This window comes from Pipistrellus kuhlii, unplaced genomic scaffold (genome assembly GCF_014108245.1).
Source record: "Pipistrellus kuhlii isolate mPipKuh1 unplaced genomic scaffold, mPipKuh1.p scaffold_m20_p_15, whole genome shotgun sequence".
Lineage (NCBI taxonomy): Eukaryota > Metazoa > Chordata > Mammalia > Chiroptera > Vespertilionidae > Pipistrellus > Pipistrellus kuhlii.
Genome location: NW_023425460.1, coordinates 24,653,169 through 24,669,284, shown reverse-complemented (window position 1 = coordinate 24,669,284; position 16,116 = coordinate 24,653,169). Strand labels below are relative to the sequence as shown.

At 44.0% G+C, this 16,116-nt stretch overlaps 1 protein-coding gene across 1 annotated transcript; it reads left to right on the top strand.

The window, feature by feature from the left end:
- The first annotated feature begins 1,196 nt into the window (after positions 1 to 1,196).
- Positions 1,197 to 14,847, top strand: ACTA2 (actin alpha 2, smooth muscle). Its single transcript, XM_036438505.2, has 9 exons — positions 1,197 to 1,344; positions 4,450 to 4,607; positions 5,904 to 6,032; positions 6,788 to 6,898; positions 8,347 to 8,431; positions 8,794 to 8,955; positions 10,367 to 10,558; positions 11,803 to 11,984; positions 14,556 to 14,847. The coding sequence occupies exons 2-9, from the start codon at positions 4,479 to 4,481 to the stop codon at positions 14,697 to 14,699; spliced, it is 1,134 nt and encodes a 377-aa protein (XP_036294398.1). The 5' UTR covers positions 1,197 to 1,344; positions 4,450 to 4,478; the 3' UTR covers positions 14,700 to 14,847.
- Positions 14,848 to 16,116: the final 1,269 nt, after the last annotated feature.

The following is a 16,116-nucleotide window of genomic DNA, read 5'->3' as shown; positions in this document are numbered from 1 at the left end:
AAACTATTGGGTTACTTCCAAATGTTTAACTTTATGTTATATTATGTCATCTCCAAATTTCAACATTTGGACAATTGTGTTTTCCAATTGATAAAACTACACACAGTTTTCTGAACAACACAGAGAAATTTATTATCATTTAGTCTTAGTCTTTTTGAAAATTTAAAATAATCAACAGTGCAATCTCCCAAAGAGAAATACATCAATAGCATAAATCAAACAGATCTGGCACAGTAATATGAGTGAATAGATGGCCACAGCTGTAAAATAAAGCCATTCATTCTGGGATTTTTTTCTTCCACATGTTGGACGTCAGCAGCCCAGAAATATTCGAAGTATCCTTCGAAAGTATTTTTTTTTTTATCATAAATTGAATTAGAACCTTAGCTTGGAGGAGGAGGGATGACCACTCTAAAACCATTGAGGTTGACGTTGACATTTGGGAATAAGAGCTTAAGGCCCAATTGGTGATTGGCATTCATTCAATACCTGCCTTTGAGCAATCCCTGGGCCACCTGCTTTATCACCTGTCAGATGGCTCAGTAGGGAGAGAGGAGAGTCAGGGAGACTTCTCTTACGCATGCTCTTTTCTCTCTCAAACTGCTTCTGTAACAGGACACGGAGTGGACGCTCTATTAGTTGCGCTGCTAAATTGCTCCAATTAGTAGACATATATCATGTACCAAAGAACTAAAGTGATTATGGTAATGCAGACTTCGAAGTGCTTCTGTGAAACACAGCCCAGCAGGCCTGTCTCTGCTTCCATTCCTATTCCATTAACACCGCTCCCGGACTCCATTTATAAACAGCCTTGACGACCATAAAACCGTCACTCCCTGAATCTATTTATGGGCCAAGGAAGCAATATCTTTCTTTATTGCTGGCCACCTCTGCTGGAGAGTTCCTAAAAGGACGCTCTTTCAGGTTCTCAGCTCATCAGCATATGCCAGCAGGACAGCAGGCTGGCATCTTCCGAGGAATGTGCCACCCGCGCCTGCATCTGCCCTCTTCCCCCGGCTCAGGGCCTCGGGGAGGGTCAGCAGTTGTTCTGGAGGCTCAGGGTGTTTATCTTCCACAGGCAGCTGAGCTGCCTCCCATTTCACGAGCAGCGCCGTGGAATGCAGTGGAAGAGACCCAGGCCGCTGGCCACCCAGATGAGAGAGTTTTGTGCTGAGGTCCCTATATGGTTGTGTTAGCCTGAACGACTGGCTCGAGTCTGTCTCTGTTCCTTGTTTGGGAAGCAAGTGGGAGGGGAGCAGGCCAAGGGGCTATATAACCCTGACGCTTTCGTTCAGCTTCCCTGAACATCACCCAGAGCCGAGAAGCCCAGCCAGCACTGTCAGGGTAAGTGGCACTGCCCAGGACGGGACTTACCAATGCCAGCAGCTCTGATGCTCCCCAGGACCATCAGACGCTGTCCAAAGGGATTTGGCTGGGCTCAGGCACTCTGAAATGTTTGAATGAAGATTGTACTACTCGTGTAATTGTACTACTAACTTTTAGCTCTGATGACCTAACATGAACAAGGAGGCAAAGGAGCAGCTTGGGGTGGGGGAGGAGAGGGAGAGGGAGTTGAAATGAAATGTGTGTCACCTGTAAAATCTGTTTATGCTAAACCAACAGCCCAGATCTTGTAACACATTTCAGGGATGCAGTCTAGCTGTTTGCATTTTTTATCATTTGCATGAACCACCCATTTATTTATAGGTAGGCACTGGAAACTCCAGTATTTGGAGTGGCGAGTCTTCGTTGGATGGGATTTTGGGTGCAGTGAAGGTGTCTGCAGCTGGACTTTGGCTGTCTGGTCTTTGGTGCTGGCTTTCTGTGTTTGTTTCTGGGCTCCTCTGCCTCTAACCGGTAGTGTCCTCTGTGGGGAAGGTATGCCTCTTGAATGTGTCGGAGAGCTTCCACATCAGCAGTCGGTCTGGTTGCTGGGTGGTTTGCAGCAGGAAACCACCGACTGAATCTTTCTGGGCAAGCGAAGAGGGAGGGGGCAGCGCGAACATCTGACAGCTGCCTGCTCAGAAGCCTTCTGCATGTGCGATCTGCATTTCTCTCAGCCTGCTCTGGCAGGCAGGATCTTGGAGCCAGCCCTGCCACCCGGCTGAACTTTGCCATAAATCAGGGCTTGGCAGGTTCGGTCTGAAATGGGGAGTTTTCACGCTGAGATTTTTTTCCTTTCCATTTTGTGACTCATGACTAAATATGGTTTGCTTTTCAAGACAGAGGAGCTGGGAACTGCAACATTCTCTCTCTTCTCTCTCTCCCTCCCCCCCTCCCCCCCCCCTCCTCCCACCAGCTACTCATTTTTGGCACAAGATGCACCCGGTTGGAGCGAACCCCCTGACCCGGGTGCAGTTCCAAAAGCAGAGTCGGAGTGTGTTTTACCTAATTAGGAAATGCTGTGGGCGCTCCAGACCGTCTTGCTCAGGCAGGTTAGATAAGAGCTGGAAATCACGGAATCACTCCTTAACCGGGACACAGACTCCTTCTGTAAGGACCATGCTCCTTTTAGACATGATAAAATCCTTCTGGGGCTTCTTTTTTTTTTCCCCCTCCTAAAGGAAAATATATTTACTGAATTTTGAACTTTTTTTGTCTGCATGATAGCTGATGCTGAGGGTCAACCTATTTTTTTCTGCAGTGAATTCAAACACTCCCCCCAACCCCTTCCTGCCCAACAAAAGGACATGCATTCATTCATGCTGAACATCCTATCACATTTGAATTGTGTCCTTTTGCAAACTTTTTATCCCGTTTTCAGCTCTTGCTTTTGGTTTGGAAAGTCTGCTTAGCACATGTGAAGAGAGGCTGTGATCCTGGTGCCGGCAAATGCCTTGGACCCTTGACTGCTTCTCTGACCTGTCTCCCTTGGACTCATTTCTCACTTCTCTCCTAGCTTCTTCAACGGCTAGGAAAGAAGCCAAATCCCACAGGGAAGGGTGAGAAAAGAAAGGGCCAGCCATTTAATAAGCCGGGTTTTCCATTCTTACAAATGGAATCCTCAAGTTGAGGATTTCCTTCCTAAGCTTGGAGGCACTGTGGAAAGAAAGCAAAAACTAGCATTAAAAAGATTTGATAATGATAATAATTATATAATGCTATTAATAACAATCATTAAAGAACAAATATTAATTGAGAACTCAATGCATATAGCACCATAAATTATTTTATTTTTAATGATATCAGAGAGAAAGTGAGAGGGAGAGAGATAGAAACATCAATGATGAGAAAGAATCATTGATTGGCTGCCTCCTGCACGCCACCTACTGGGGATCAAGCTTGCAACAGGCATGTACTCTGACCAGGAATCAAACCTCCTGGTTCATAGGTCAATTCTCAACCACTGAGCCACACTAGCCAGGCCCATAAATTATTTTAAAGGTTGTTGTTTTTTTAACCTTAACTGGAGAATATGGTGTTTTTTTTTAATTGACTTTAGAGGAAGGAAGGGGGAGAGAGAAACATTAATGGGAGAGAGAAACATCCATCAATTGTGATTGGTTGCCTCAGATTATATGCCCAAACTAGGGAAGATAAAAACATACAAAGTCCACCACTTCAAAATAACCCCCATCAGTATCTTGTTATATATGACTAATCATTTTGTAATGTATAAAAATACATTTCAATGGGATCACCAATGTTACTTCCTCTAACCTATTTCTCTTACATAAGAATATACCGGTACCTTAGCTTTTTATTGATTTTTCTTAATGGCAGCAAAGTAATCTACTTCATAGTGATTAATATATTAGATTCCCCCTCACTTATTGGATTTTACGTTAGCCATGATTTTTCTTAATGGAGATTAACTTTGGCCCCTAAAATTTAAAACACCTCCTTATTAGAATGTTTTCATGGGCCTACTGTTTTACCAAGGGTAAAAATAAAAGTCCTCAAGATTCAAGATATTTTCCTTTTAAACATTTTACATTAAACATTTTAGTCATTCAACATTTCCAAATTTTTCACACTGCATATCCTTCAAAATTTACATTTTTGAAAAAATTCTTTTAAGTTATAGGAAAAGAAATGTTAATTTGAGTGGATACTGACAGCAAATTTCATTTATTTCTTTAACATGTGACTAGTGATTTGTCCCTGTGAAAATCTGGTCTCATAGTCTGATATTCCCAACTGGTCTCTACAGCTGTTCATTCATTCGCTCATTTAGTCAGTGTTTAAAGTGCTTATGAACACGTGAGACATGCCAGCCACTGTGCTGGAGGCCAGGTGTATGAACATGACAGTGAGAGTTTTGACTGATAAAAAGCCAGCAGTCTAATGAAAGTGCTTTGAGATAAACGTGTTAGATAAGGGACAGCTGAGGGTGCTTTAGGAGTCCAGAGGAGGGGCCCCAAACCCAGCCTGGAAGAGGGGAGTGGTCAAGTCAGTGTCACAACTGCTGGATTACAGCTGGGGCTGCTTCCTCCCTGCTCCCTGCAGAACCTTGTGACGCACGCCAGCCAGCCGAGATGTGTGAAGAAGAGGACAGCACCGCCCTGGTGTGTGACAATGGCTCTGGGCTCTGCAAGGCGGGCTTCGCTGGGGACGATGCTCCTAGAGCTGTTTTCCCATCCATCGTGGGACGTCCCAGACATCAGGTGAGCAAGAGTCTGTTTGGACTCTATGTCTGAGTGTCACTAGGTAGCCACAGATTGTCTATTGCTTGCTTACCCCAAATTATGTAACATTGCTAAGAATATACCTCTGGTGGTTAATGTCAAGAAATAAATACCAATTTTATATACAATACAGATTATCTGGTGGGTGTCTTTCAGATATAATTTGCCCCTTTTTCGTAAGCTTTTTTTTTTTTTGTAAGTATAATCACTGTCATTATCATCATCATCATCATTATCATCATTATCATCCTCTAGTATATACCTGCTCTTTGGAAAGAAATTATACTAAAACCTAGGTCATTTACTCTCAAAGAGCTTGATGTTAGATGAAAGTAAGCTTTGTTACCAACTGTAATTTTACACACTGTTATCTGTCAACAAAATATATCTGAACAGCCACATGGTAATTTTTTACATAATATGTTGTATAAACAAAACGTTGGTGCAGCCACTTGGTAATAAACTGAGAATTTTGTCCCAGAAATTTTCTTTCCCATCAGAAATGTATTTTGCGCATTGATGTCTATGGCCCTCAATTTGGTGTATATTCTCAAACAGCTGAAGCCTCACCCAGTGAACGAACTGTCTCTTTGTTGAACTGTGCGCAGTGGAGATATTTTGCACAAACCACTCTCCGGATCTATAGTAGCCATGACTGTTTTTACAGTTCTAGAGCAGTCACAATTGAACTACAGTGCAATTGAACATTCTAGTAGTGAGAATTCTTTTTTTCCTTTTTTAAAGTGTCGCCTTAATGATTAAAAAATTCATCTGACAAATGTCTTAATGTTGATTAGTATTGGTCAGAAATCAAGCACTGGTGGTCCTTTATAGACATAATGCTTCAGGCTGGATTAGAAATAATATTCAGCTTCAAAAGAACAGTTTATGAGAAATGAAATGTCACTTAACGTATATGTAACATTTCATGCATTTATTCAACAAACAATTATTGCATGACAAATATGTGCCAGGCAATTTGTTATAGTGGCAAAGCAGACAATCTCTCTGCCCATCAAGGATCTCAGAAGGTACAACATACAGTTTAAGTTGCGTTACCCAGAGGGTCCTCTGCCATCTGGAGGCTGATTCAGGCCTATTTCCAATCAACTCAGGGATGTTGTTTAAGAACACAGTAATCATAGGACTCTATATATTGCTCTCGGTACCAAGATATTGTTCTTGGTTCCCAGTAATTTAACCCATTGTGACTGGACTGTCATCAATGCATACATTTGGGGAGAGGCTGACTTGAAATGCGTTGAATCTTTTTAGGGAGTGATGGTAGGAATGGGACAAAAGGACAGCTACGTGGGTGATGAAGCACAGAGCAAAAGAGGCATCCTGACCCTGAAGTACCCGATAGAACACGGCATCATCACCAACTGGGACGACATGGAAAAGGTATTGGCGCTTCACTGCAGGTTGAGCCCTCAGGCTGCAGGGCCCTGATTCTAACCATCCTGGGCATTGGCCCAAAGGGGGGTGGGGTGGGGTGGGGTGGAGGCTAGAAGCAAGGTGACCTGCCTTTGTTTAGCATACACCGCAGATGGAAACTTCCCTAAAGAATTGAAAAGGCAATTAGGTCTCCAGTCAGCTTCATCCTTCCATTCATGTTTTCATTCATTTGTCCTGTTACTTAACTAAGTCATTTTCCCATGAATATTAACAAAAATAGAATGAGGGGTTCAAGAAGACGAAAAATAACATTTACTCTGGGCCAGGCACTGGGCTAAACAGTAACTTTAGGATTTCCTTATTTAATTCTCGCCAAGACATGCTAACGATTTTCGTATTAACCATGGTGAGACTGGAGCTGAACGGGGTTAAAGATTGCCTAAGGGCACACAACCAAAAAGTGGCTGAGCTGGGATTTGAACTCAGACCTGACTCCAAAGCCTGTACCTTACCCACTACACCATCCTGCCTCACAGACCTGGGTTTGGGTTTTTGCTCATTTATCTACTGGCTATAAATCCCTGGGTAAGTTACTGGAGAGTCAGTCTCATTGGCTAAAAGGTAGACACATAATGAGTACTTGTCACATTTTATTTGGCCCCAGTTTTATGAAGCTCATGCTGGTCCCTTTTTGGAGTCTGCTGTGCCCCAACATCACATCATGTGTTTCTCCTCCATTGCGCCCCCCTCGCCCCCCCTAGATCTGGCACCACTCTTTCTACAATGAACTTCGTGTTGCTCCTGAAGAGCATCCAACCCTGCTCACCGAGGCACCCCTGAACCCCAAGGCCAACCGGGAGAAAATGACCCAGGTAAATACGCATTCTGGGGCCCAGCACTTCAGGTTTGGGAAAGTCCATTTGGAAGGGGGTGTAGAGGACAGCAGAGAGCTGGCCCAGCCCCGCAGTCCCCTCCAGACCCACAATGTCCCAGGAACTTGGGGATGCCAAAGGACAGGAGCACCCTAATAGTACTCACATTCTTACTGCAGGAGCTATTCCCCTCTGACTTCCACAAGCTATAGGGCATTTTAAGAGATTTCTTTTAGGTTCAAAACTTGTAAGGAGAAGGCATTTCAAAATGCAGGACAATACACAGTGGGGAATTTTTGTTCTGAAGTCAGACAGATGTAGGTTTAAAAACTGGATCTGTCAGTTATTAGCCATGTAACTTTAAGCAGCCCACTTAATTTCTCAGAGCCTCAGTTTGTGTAAAAGTTGGGACTATTACTTTTCAAATGCTCGATGTGAAGATTCGTGAGGCACAATGTGAAATGTGTACCTTGGTGTTTTGTACATGGCATATTCAATGAGTAATAGTTATTACCGTCATTATTGTGACTTATAACAGGAAACCACCCATTCCAGCAGCCAAACAAAGATTCCGGTTTGGGCGAGCTATGCAATTAAAACACCTAATTCAATTTCATGCTCACTGTGGTTAAGCATTGGGCCAAGCATTTTATATGCACAGTCTCTTTAAATCTTAACAATGTGTGAAGCAGAACGTGTCATTATCCTAATTGCATAAATGACAAAATTGAGACTCAAATACATTAAGTGAATATCCCAAGGTCACACCATAGAAGTGGCTGGAATTGACCCATGTCAATTGAGGCTTGGAGAATAACACATGTAAAGACTGCAAGGCCTTTTCCTGGGAGGAGCTCCCAGTGCTGACAGCGACACGAGAGCAGCTATTATCTAAAGGGAAACGTGTGCCAGGGAATCGCTCCAGGTAGCCAATGTTGTTTCCAGTAGACACCATTGTTTCTGTGAATGGCATGGAGGCAGGAAAATAGTTGAGAATGATGGCTCTCTAGCAAATGATGTCAGACATTCTAGTGAGCAGTCAGAGCTGGAAGGGTTTTGCAGATGGAGAAATGCAGGCCCGTGGGCATCTCAGTGTGCATGAACTTGCCACATGTGACCCAGAGTAGCTCTTGCTCTAATGTTGTCCCTGCACTGCAGGAGCTGGGTGGTATGTTGGCCCTCATATGTGGTCCTCTGCCAGGAAACAGGGCTCCTTCCACCTCAGCCAGAGAGACCTCAGAATCTAGCTTTGGCATTGACCCAGCAACTACATAAAAAGTGGAACCAATTACATAGAACCGCAGACAAACCACAGAAGTAGGCTAATCACAGCCCATCGGAGCCTCAGGTTTAAAGGTCTTCTTCCTTAGGACAGAAAAGCCACGATCTGCCTTCACCAACAAGAAGATTAATAGTGTCACTCATTGAGTTCTTGGATTGCTTTGCAGATCATGTTCGAGACGTTCAATGTCCCAGCCATGTATGTGGCCATTCAGGCAGTGCTGTCCCTCTATGCCTCTGGACGTACAACTGGTAGGTACCTGAGAGGAATGGGAGCCTCCACCGGATATACCATCAGTTATGGGGTTTGATGGTTGTAAGTAGGCGGGTTGTGATGACTGAGGGTTACTAAGAATTGACAGGGCCATCCTAGGCCTAATAGGTCTATTGTCAACTTTTAAAAATGAGCCTTGAAGCTCGTATTAGAACAGGACTTCTGTTGTTTCTCTCTTCCTACTCTTTCTTTTCCCCGAGTCTGTTCCTCCTCTCCTAGCCTAACAAATGCTTTCTTTTATTTCTTTCAAATAAGAAGCTTAGAAATGTCCTCTCTCCTAGGCCAGTAAGTCACATGTGGGCTGCTGTTGTGACTTTTATTGTGCTCAATCGTCCTGCAGGCATCGTGCTGGACTCCGGAGATGGTGTCACCCACAACGTGCCCATCTACGAGGGCTACGCCCTGCCCCACGCCATCATGCGTCTGGACCTGGCTGGCCGAGATCTCACCGACTACCTCATGAAGATCCTGACGGAGCGTGGCTACTCCTTCGTGACTACGGGTGAGGCCCGTGGGAATGAACGGAAGCGATGTCCTTCCTAGTAACTTACAGACCACAGTGACTACCCAAGGAAATGATGGACTGCAGAGCCAAGCATGGCTTTTTCTTTTTTTAATTGGATAAAATCACAAAGTGATTATGTTGTTTCCTTGGAAAAACAGTAATAGCCATCTTGTATGATGAACTAGTCAGAGTTGGGTTTTCCGAACAGTTTTTAGTCCTCTCCACTCACAAATAGAAAAGAGAGAGTGCAGAGACTGAGAATAGTATGCATAGTGATTTGGCAATCATTTGAGACATCTAGACAAAGCTTAGGGGTTGATTCTACCACTCACTAGCTGTGTGACCTTGAACAAGGTCCCCAGCCTCACTAAGCCATAGTCCCTCTGGTGATTGTGAGTGGTAAATGAGATAATGCACGTGGAAACCCAGCACAGAGTGAGCATGCAATAGTTATTAGAGGGTATTAAGAACAACCCAGCAGGCAGTGAGATGTGTATCTTGGGACTCTGAACTAGTGCCACCTGGTCTCCACCGACAAGAAGCAGAGTCAGATGTTATAGAGACATTGGGACATCCTCTGCATCCTTGGCCCTGGCTACCTGCCCTCCCCTCACCAGTTTGGTATTGTCTAAATGTGCAAGTTTCTGAACATGCCCATGGACTATTCTAGGCTCCAAGTTAGAGCCCTGAAGATATTAACGTCTTCTCTAGAAGTAGGGAGTTAAATTAATTTTGTTCCTGACTCTACGTCCCCCAAGGACCCCCAAGATACTTCCAAAAGGTTCCCAGGGTCCAGATAGCTTAGAACTTTGGAATGCAGGAATCCAAAAGGTGTCTGCCTGCCCTCTCTTCCACACCTCCTTCCACACACACCTGGAGACTCCTGGACAGGACTGGTCCTGAGCCAGGCCTGCCTCTCTCTAGAAGATGATGAATATGTCAGTGGTTTGAATTGGAATCTACCTGGCCCAAGAGACATGGGTCTCCAGAGCTTTTGAAAACAGTGAGGGCTTCCAAAAGACTTTTTCAGCATAAGACTTCCAGGTCAGCCGGAAATCCAATATAACTGACTGTTGTAAAACTTTATAATAGAGAGTGATCAGCAAATTTTGCAAAAACATAACCTACAAAAGGATTTCCTGCTCTGTGCCGTTCTCTAGCCAGCTTCTTTTATTCCTGTCACCATTTGCTAGGTGATATTTACTAAGGGTCTACGGTGTGTGAGGCACTCTGCTAGGAACAGAAGTGGTTCCCTGGTGCACCTATAATTGAATTAGCATAATGGATTTGGGGTTGCAGAATATTGAACTTACATACTGTTTTGAAGGAACCAGCCCTGTGGGAGGGACTGAGATAGGAAGGGTGGTTTTTACCACCTGGGCAAACCCTAATGCTTGTATCTCAACAGCTGAGCGGGAGATTGTCCGAGACATCAAGGAGAAACTGTGCTATGTAGCTCTGGACTTTGAGAATGAGATGGCCACCGCTGCATCCTCCTCCTCCCTCGAGAAGAGCTATGAGCTGCCAGATGGGCAGGTGATCACCATTGGGAATGAGCGCTTCCGCTGCCCGGAGACGCTGTTCCAGCCTTCGTTCATCGGTAGGCAACAGCGTCACATCCTGGGATGGAGAGATCATCCTATCCCCCTTACTCAGCCAGCCTTCGGCCACCAGTGTTCTTCTGCATGTGGGGACATGTGACAGGGCCACAAGGCCAAACACATTTCTAAACCACGACAAAGAGGGTCATGTGTATCAAGTGAGAAGACTTAAGAAGGCCAGGAAAGGACTTTTCATTCCAAGCAACACTATGTAGTAGTGAATCCAGAAGCATTCATGGTGTGTGCTTTAGGGTGAAAGTCAAATATTATTCATGCGTAGGACATTCGAGCCACTGGATGGATGGGGAGGGCGTACTGAATGCTGAGAGTTTGGGAATGGAAGGGCAAGAGAAAAATGGAAGAGCCTGTCCCTACATTAGCACTGATCTTAAGAGAAAGCTTAGCAGAGCTGTTTACAGAGGGTAGGCTCTGGGAGGGGTGAGCCTGGGTTTGAGTATTAGTTCTACTTTCGTGTTCTTGGGAAAATCATGTAACTTCCCCAAACCTTGGTGTCCTCATCTGTAAAAGGAAGATTGTAACAGTGCCTATGTCATAGCATGGCTGTGATAATTCCATGAGATATAAGTGGAGCACTTAGCCCAGTGGCTGGCCAAAGCAAGCTAGCAATAATCATTAGATATTGTTAGGTATTATTATTATTATTATTATTATTATTATTATTACTATTACTATTTTTATTATTCATCATCACAGCACTGCAAAAGATAAAGGGCTATTAGGAGGTTCTGTTTAAAAGAGCCACATCAGAAATTAACAAAAAGCTCAGATTAAAAAAATTACCAAAATGGAAGAAAGATGCGTCTTTGTGCAAATGGCTTGAGCACTTTTCTGATGGTTCAGCTTCAGGGGTGAGAATGAGGCAGCAGCCAAGGAGAGACTTAGGGGAGTTGTGATCATTGGCTGCGACACTGGCTCAGTGTGCAGCCTTCTACAGGGAGTCTCAAGACTTTGCCCCTGATTCAAACCAAACTTAGTAATGAGAATTAAAAATCGGTGCCATTACATTGCAGCCCGCCCCCCTCCTCCCAGCAGGGCCTTCTCACTAGACAAGAGGTAGGAGCACATGGAGCATTACAAAGACCTTTTGGTCTCTGATATGGGAGGTTCCTCGATTATCATGTCTGCTTCACTTCAGTTGGTATAAGATCTTCCATGTAGCTCTTCCTTGTCTGACCTGAGTCTACCCACCCACCAAGGACCATGGCCTCCGTCTCTTTTCCAGGGATGGAGTCCGCTGGCATCCATGAAACCACCTACAACAGCATCATGAAGTGTGACATTGACATCAGGAAGGACCTCTATGCGAACAACGTCCTCTCAGGGGGCACCACCATGTACCCCGGCATTGCTGACCGCATGCAGAAAGAGATCACGGCCCTGGCACCCAGCACCATGAAGATCAAGGTACAGTTTGGTGACAGCCCTCCCCAACCCCCCGGCTGTGCTGCTGGTGCCAGCCCTGTCACCAGGCGTGAAAGAATCCGCAGAGGCCACATCTGGGTCACATGTGCTCATGGCAGAGGGACCGGGTACACAAATTCTACACCTTCTAAGACATAAGTCAATCCAGCTCATAAGAGAAGTTGAATTATCTTGTACAACATTTAATCTGTAATTATTCTTGCCTATCAGCTATGGTTAGCAGCTTTGATAGAGATCAACAAAGCTGCCCATGTGCCCATTTCTCTTTAAAATGCATATTTGGTTGTGCTTCCTCATCACAAAATAGTGCATCTCATGTGTAGAACATTAAGAAAAGTGACAGAGGAGGCAGATATATTTCTGAAGAGGTTTAAACCCTGTGCATTCAATACCATGCACTCTTCTCCCCCTACTAAACGTGAGCACCTTGCAGTGGCTGGGAATGAGAATTTGATCTTTAGCTGTCTGTCTGGCACACCTTTTGATATAGGGACCCAAAAGCACAGGATGACCACGCTCAGTCCTGGAGCCACCCACGACCCCTGTATTATGTCAGGTTTGAGTCCCAGTCAAGGCAGCTAAGCAGTTAAACAGAGAGCACTCTTTGGAGGCAGTCTCACAGAGGGCTGGTGACTTCTCGCAGGCTGTTATTGCCCTCCTGCCCCGGTCACATGGAGCAGTAGAAGGCATGGTGCAGGTGCAGTTCACACACATGAAAAGCTCTGTTCTTTTCATTCCCTTCTCCTTTTTTGGGAAAGGATATGCAGGTCACATGAAAGAGTGCTGGACTGAACCACTTTGTAGTGTCAGCTCTGAGAGACTGCAGGTGAGAGAGATGAGACTGTTTTCTGAGAACTCTGGTCTACTCTCACTCTCCCTCTTTTCTCCCCAAAGGGGAGCCAGGCGAACCCAGCTAGCTGCTGGGTTCACGGACAAAGGCAGCCTAGGCTGGGGGTATGTTACAGAGAGGCTGTAGCTCCAGTTGCATAATTCCTAGTTCTCCAAACTTGCCTTCTTGAATTGAGATGAATGAGGAACTTTGGGATCCAGTGTAGTAAGAGAAAGCCATTAAGTCCCAGGACATAGATCATGACATTAGGGGAAACAAGAAACTGGAGGACGGGTTTACAGGAACTCAGTGCACTAGCTTTACAACTTTCCTATAAATCTAAAATGACCCCAAATAAAAAGGTGACTTTTAAAGCAACAAAACCAAATCAAGAAACACCTGGGAGAGGTCTGAGTTTGAATATTGGGTCTGACGTGCACACAACCAGCATGAGCTAGCCCAGTTACTTAAACCTCTCCCAGTCTCTGTTTGCTCATCTGTAGTAGGGGAGTAATTAAATACTTACTTTTAGAAGTAGTTAGGAAAATTCAATGAGCTCTGGCAGGGAGGCTCCATTGGTGGGAATGCTGTCTCATACAATAAAACGTGGTGAGTTTGATTCTCGGTCAGGGCACATGCCCAGGTTGTGGGTTTGATCCCTGGTTGAGACTTGTGCCAGAGGCAACCGATCTCTTTCTTTCAATCTCTCTCTCTCTCTTCCTATTTCTAAAACCAAATTTTAAAATAATTAAAAAGTTTAAAAAACTAAATCAGATAATAGACCTCAGGACAAATGCCTGGTACGTAACAAATACTCAGTAAATATTAACTATTTATATTAAAAATAAATATTCAGCCAGAGCTTGGGGGAGGGGGGGGGAGATACACAGAAATTAGACTTTTTTTTTTTTTTTTTTTTTTTTTTTTTTTTTTTTTTTTTTTTTTTTTTACCATGGTTTCAGAAATGCCTTGTCTGTTTGGCCAAAGTGCCCATAGTCATTTCTACCCAAATATCCAAGTCTGGAATGGAACTTGTCACAGCCATTTTGGGGTTTGTTGCAGGTAGACAAGACTCCTGGCCTGATTCACCAGTCTCTGCACCTCATTCAAATATTTAAGAAATATTAGCATATTAAATATTACCATGTCAGGCCTCTGTCAGCCAGTGCAGGTTACCCAGGACCTTTCCCAGGAAAAAGGTCTCCCCAGTGGGGAGCTCTGAGCCCTTCGCTGTTACGCAGTGCATCTCTGTGGAATTAACTAGGTGGGGGCAGTGGGGGGGGGTGTCAGGTTGTATTGTAAATTCTGGCACAATCCAAACTTTTCAAGGAAGACTCAGGTGGTTGTTTCTATAGGAAGAAAGCATGTTGTTCTGAGTGCTGAGGCTCAGCTCATGGAAATCAAAGACATCACCAGGCATTCTTTAAGTGGAGGTCTTGCAGGGTTTGGGGCCAACTGTCAGCTTGCCCCACAGAAGATTGGATGTGGGGGGGTGCTATGGGTGCTTTGGAATAGACTGTAAAGGAAGCCAGAAAAACAAGTGCGTTCTATGAAGAATCTACACCCAGAAGCTATTCACAGTCCCTTTGAGTTAGGGTTAGGATTAAGGTTAGACATCTGACAGCCCAGACTATCTCTGATGTTCATGAGACCTCAGCCAGATCCACCAAACCTGGTCCCGCCCTAGCGCACTAATGACCCTCCTTTCTCATCTTGACCAACAGATCATTGCCCCTCCGGAGCGCAAATACTCGGTCTGGATTGGCGGCTCCATCCTGGCTTCTCTGTCCACCTTCCAGCAGATGTGGATCAGCAAACAGGAGTACGATGAAGCTGGGCCATCCATTGTCCACCGTAAATGCTTCTAAAATCCTTCCCTGCTCTCTTTGTTTCTAGCACACAACTGTGAATGTTTTGTGGAACAATGCCTTCAATTTTTCTCCATATCATTCCTTGCCAACGCTCTGACTTGTCGCCTATGTGTTTTTTAATAAACCTGAACTATGTTGCCTGTCACCTGTAGCCTTGGCCTTTCCTCAGCACCCAGATGTGGCACAGTTGTTAGGCTGACCTCACGGTCTGCAGAATGGCTCCCTCTAGTGGGGCAGCCGAGGACATGACACGACTAGGATGCGTGTGTTACCCAGAAAAGGGTAGAATCGCATTCATATGAGAAGTTCCGACTAAATTATGTTAGTGGAAAGACCTTGAAAATACATAGAAGATTAATATAAATGTAGATTAAAATGTTTCAGTAGGATAATCCACACTGATTTTACAACATGCGGAGTAATTATATTACTTTGCTCTGTTTAACCTCAGTTAGCCTAACCCAGCTGGTTTGGCCTATAAACCAGGAGGTCACGGATTGGTTCCTGTGAGGCAGCCGATCAATGATTCTCTCTCATCATTGATGTTTCTCTCTCTTCCTCTCTGAAATAAAAAAGAATATATTTTTCAAAATTTCAGTTAGCCTAAAGAGTGTGTGTGTGTGTGTGTGTACTTGAATGATTACAAAGTCAGTGTTTATTAATATACAGCTCATTTTCAAAATTTAAAATAATCTACAGAAATAAGTCTTTAAAAAATATTTATTATCATTTTATTTTTGTCAATGCCTGTTTTCAAATCGATGACCGTTCTGGTCCAGGCACTGCTGATAATGCAACGCAATGGAATTGCAAACATCAAGACTCATTTCATTTGGTAATTGTGGGCCCTCAATTCATCAACTATTGCTGCTTTTATACCATAAACTTTATCTTTTATGTATACCCATAAAAAAATAGTCTATTGGCACTTTAGGATAAATTTTCTTTGTTCAAAGCCTAGTCTGGCTTCACCCATTATTTCAAATCAGTTAAACCTGAAAAGGAGTGAAAATTAAGTAAGTTATCAGTTTTTATTTATATATTTTTTTTAATATATATTTTTATTGACTTTGGAGAGGAAGGGAAAGGGAGAGAATAAATAGAAACACCAATGAGAAAAACCATCAATTGGCTGCCTCCTGCATGTCCCGTACTGGGATCCAGCAGCAACCCAGGCATGCGCCTTTGACTAGAACCAAACCTGGGACCCTTCAGTCTGCAGGCCAACACTCCATCCACTAAGCCAAACCAGCCAGGGTGAGTTATCAGCTTTTAAGGTGTGTATACATTTTGTGGGGACACCCTATATATTTATACATACACACAAATATGACTTCTGATATACAACATATTAAACTTAATAAGTATATATTAAAAGAAGATATGACTTTAAGTTTATTAGAGGAAACTGATT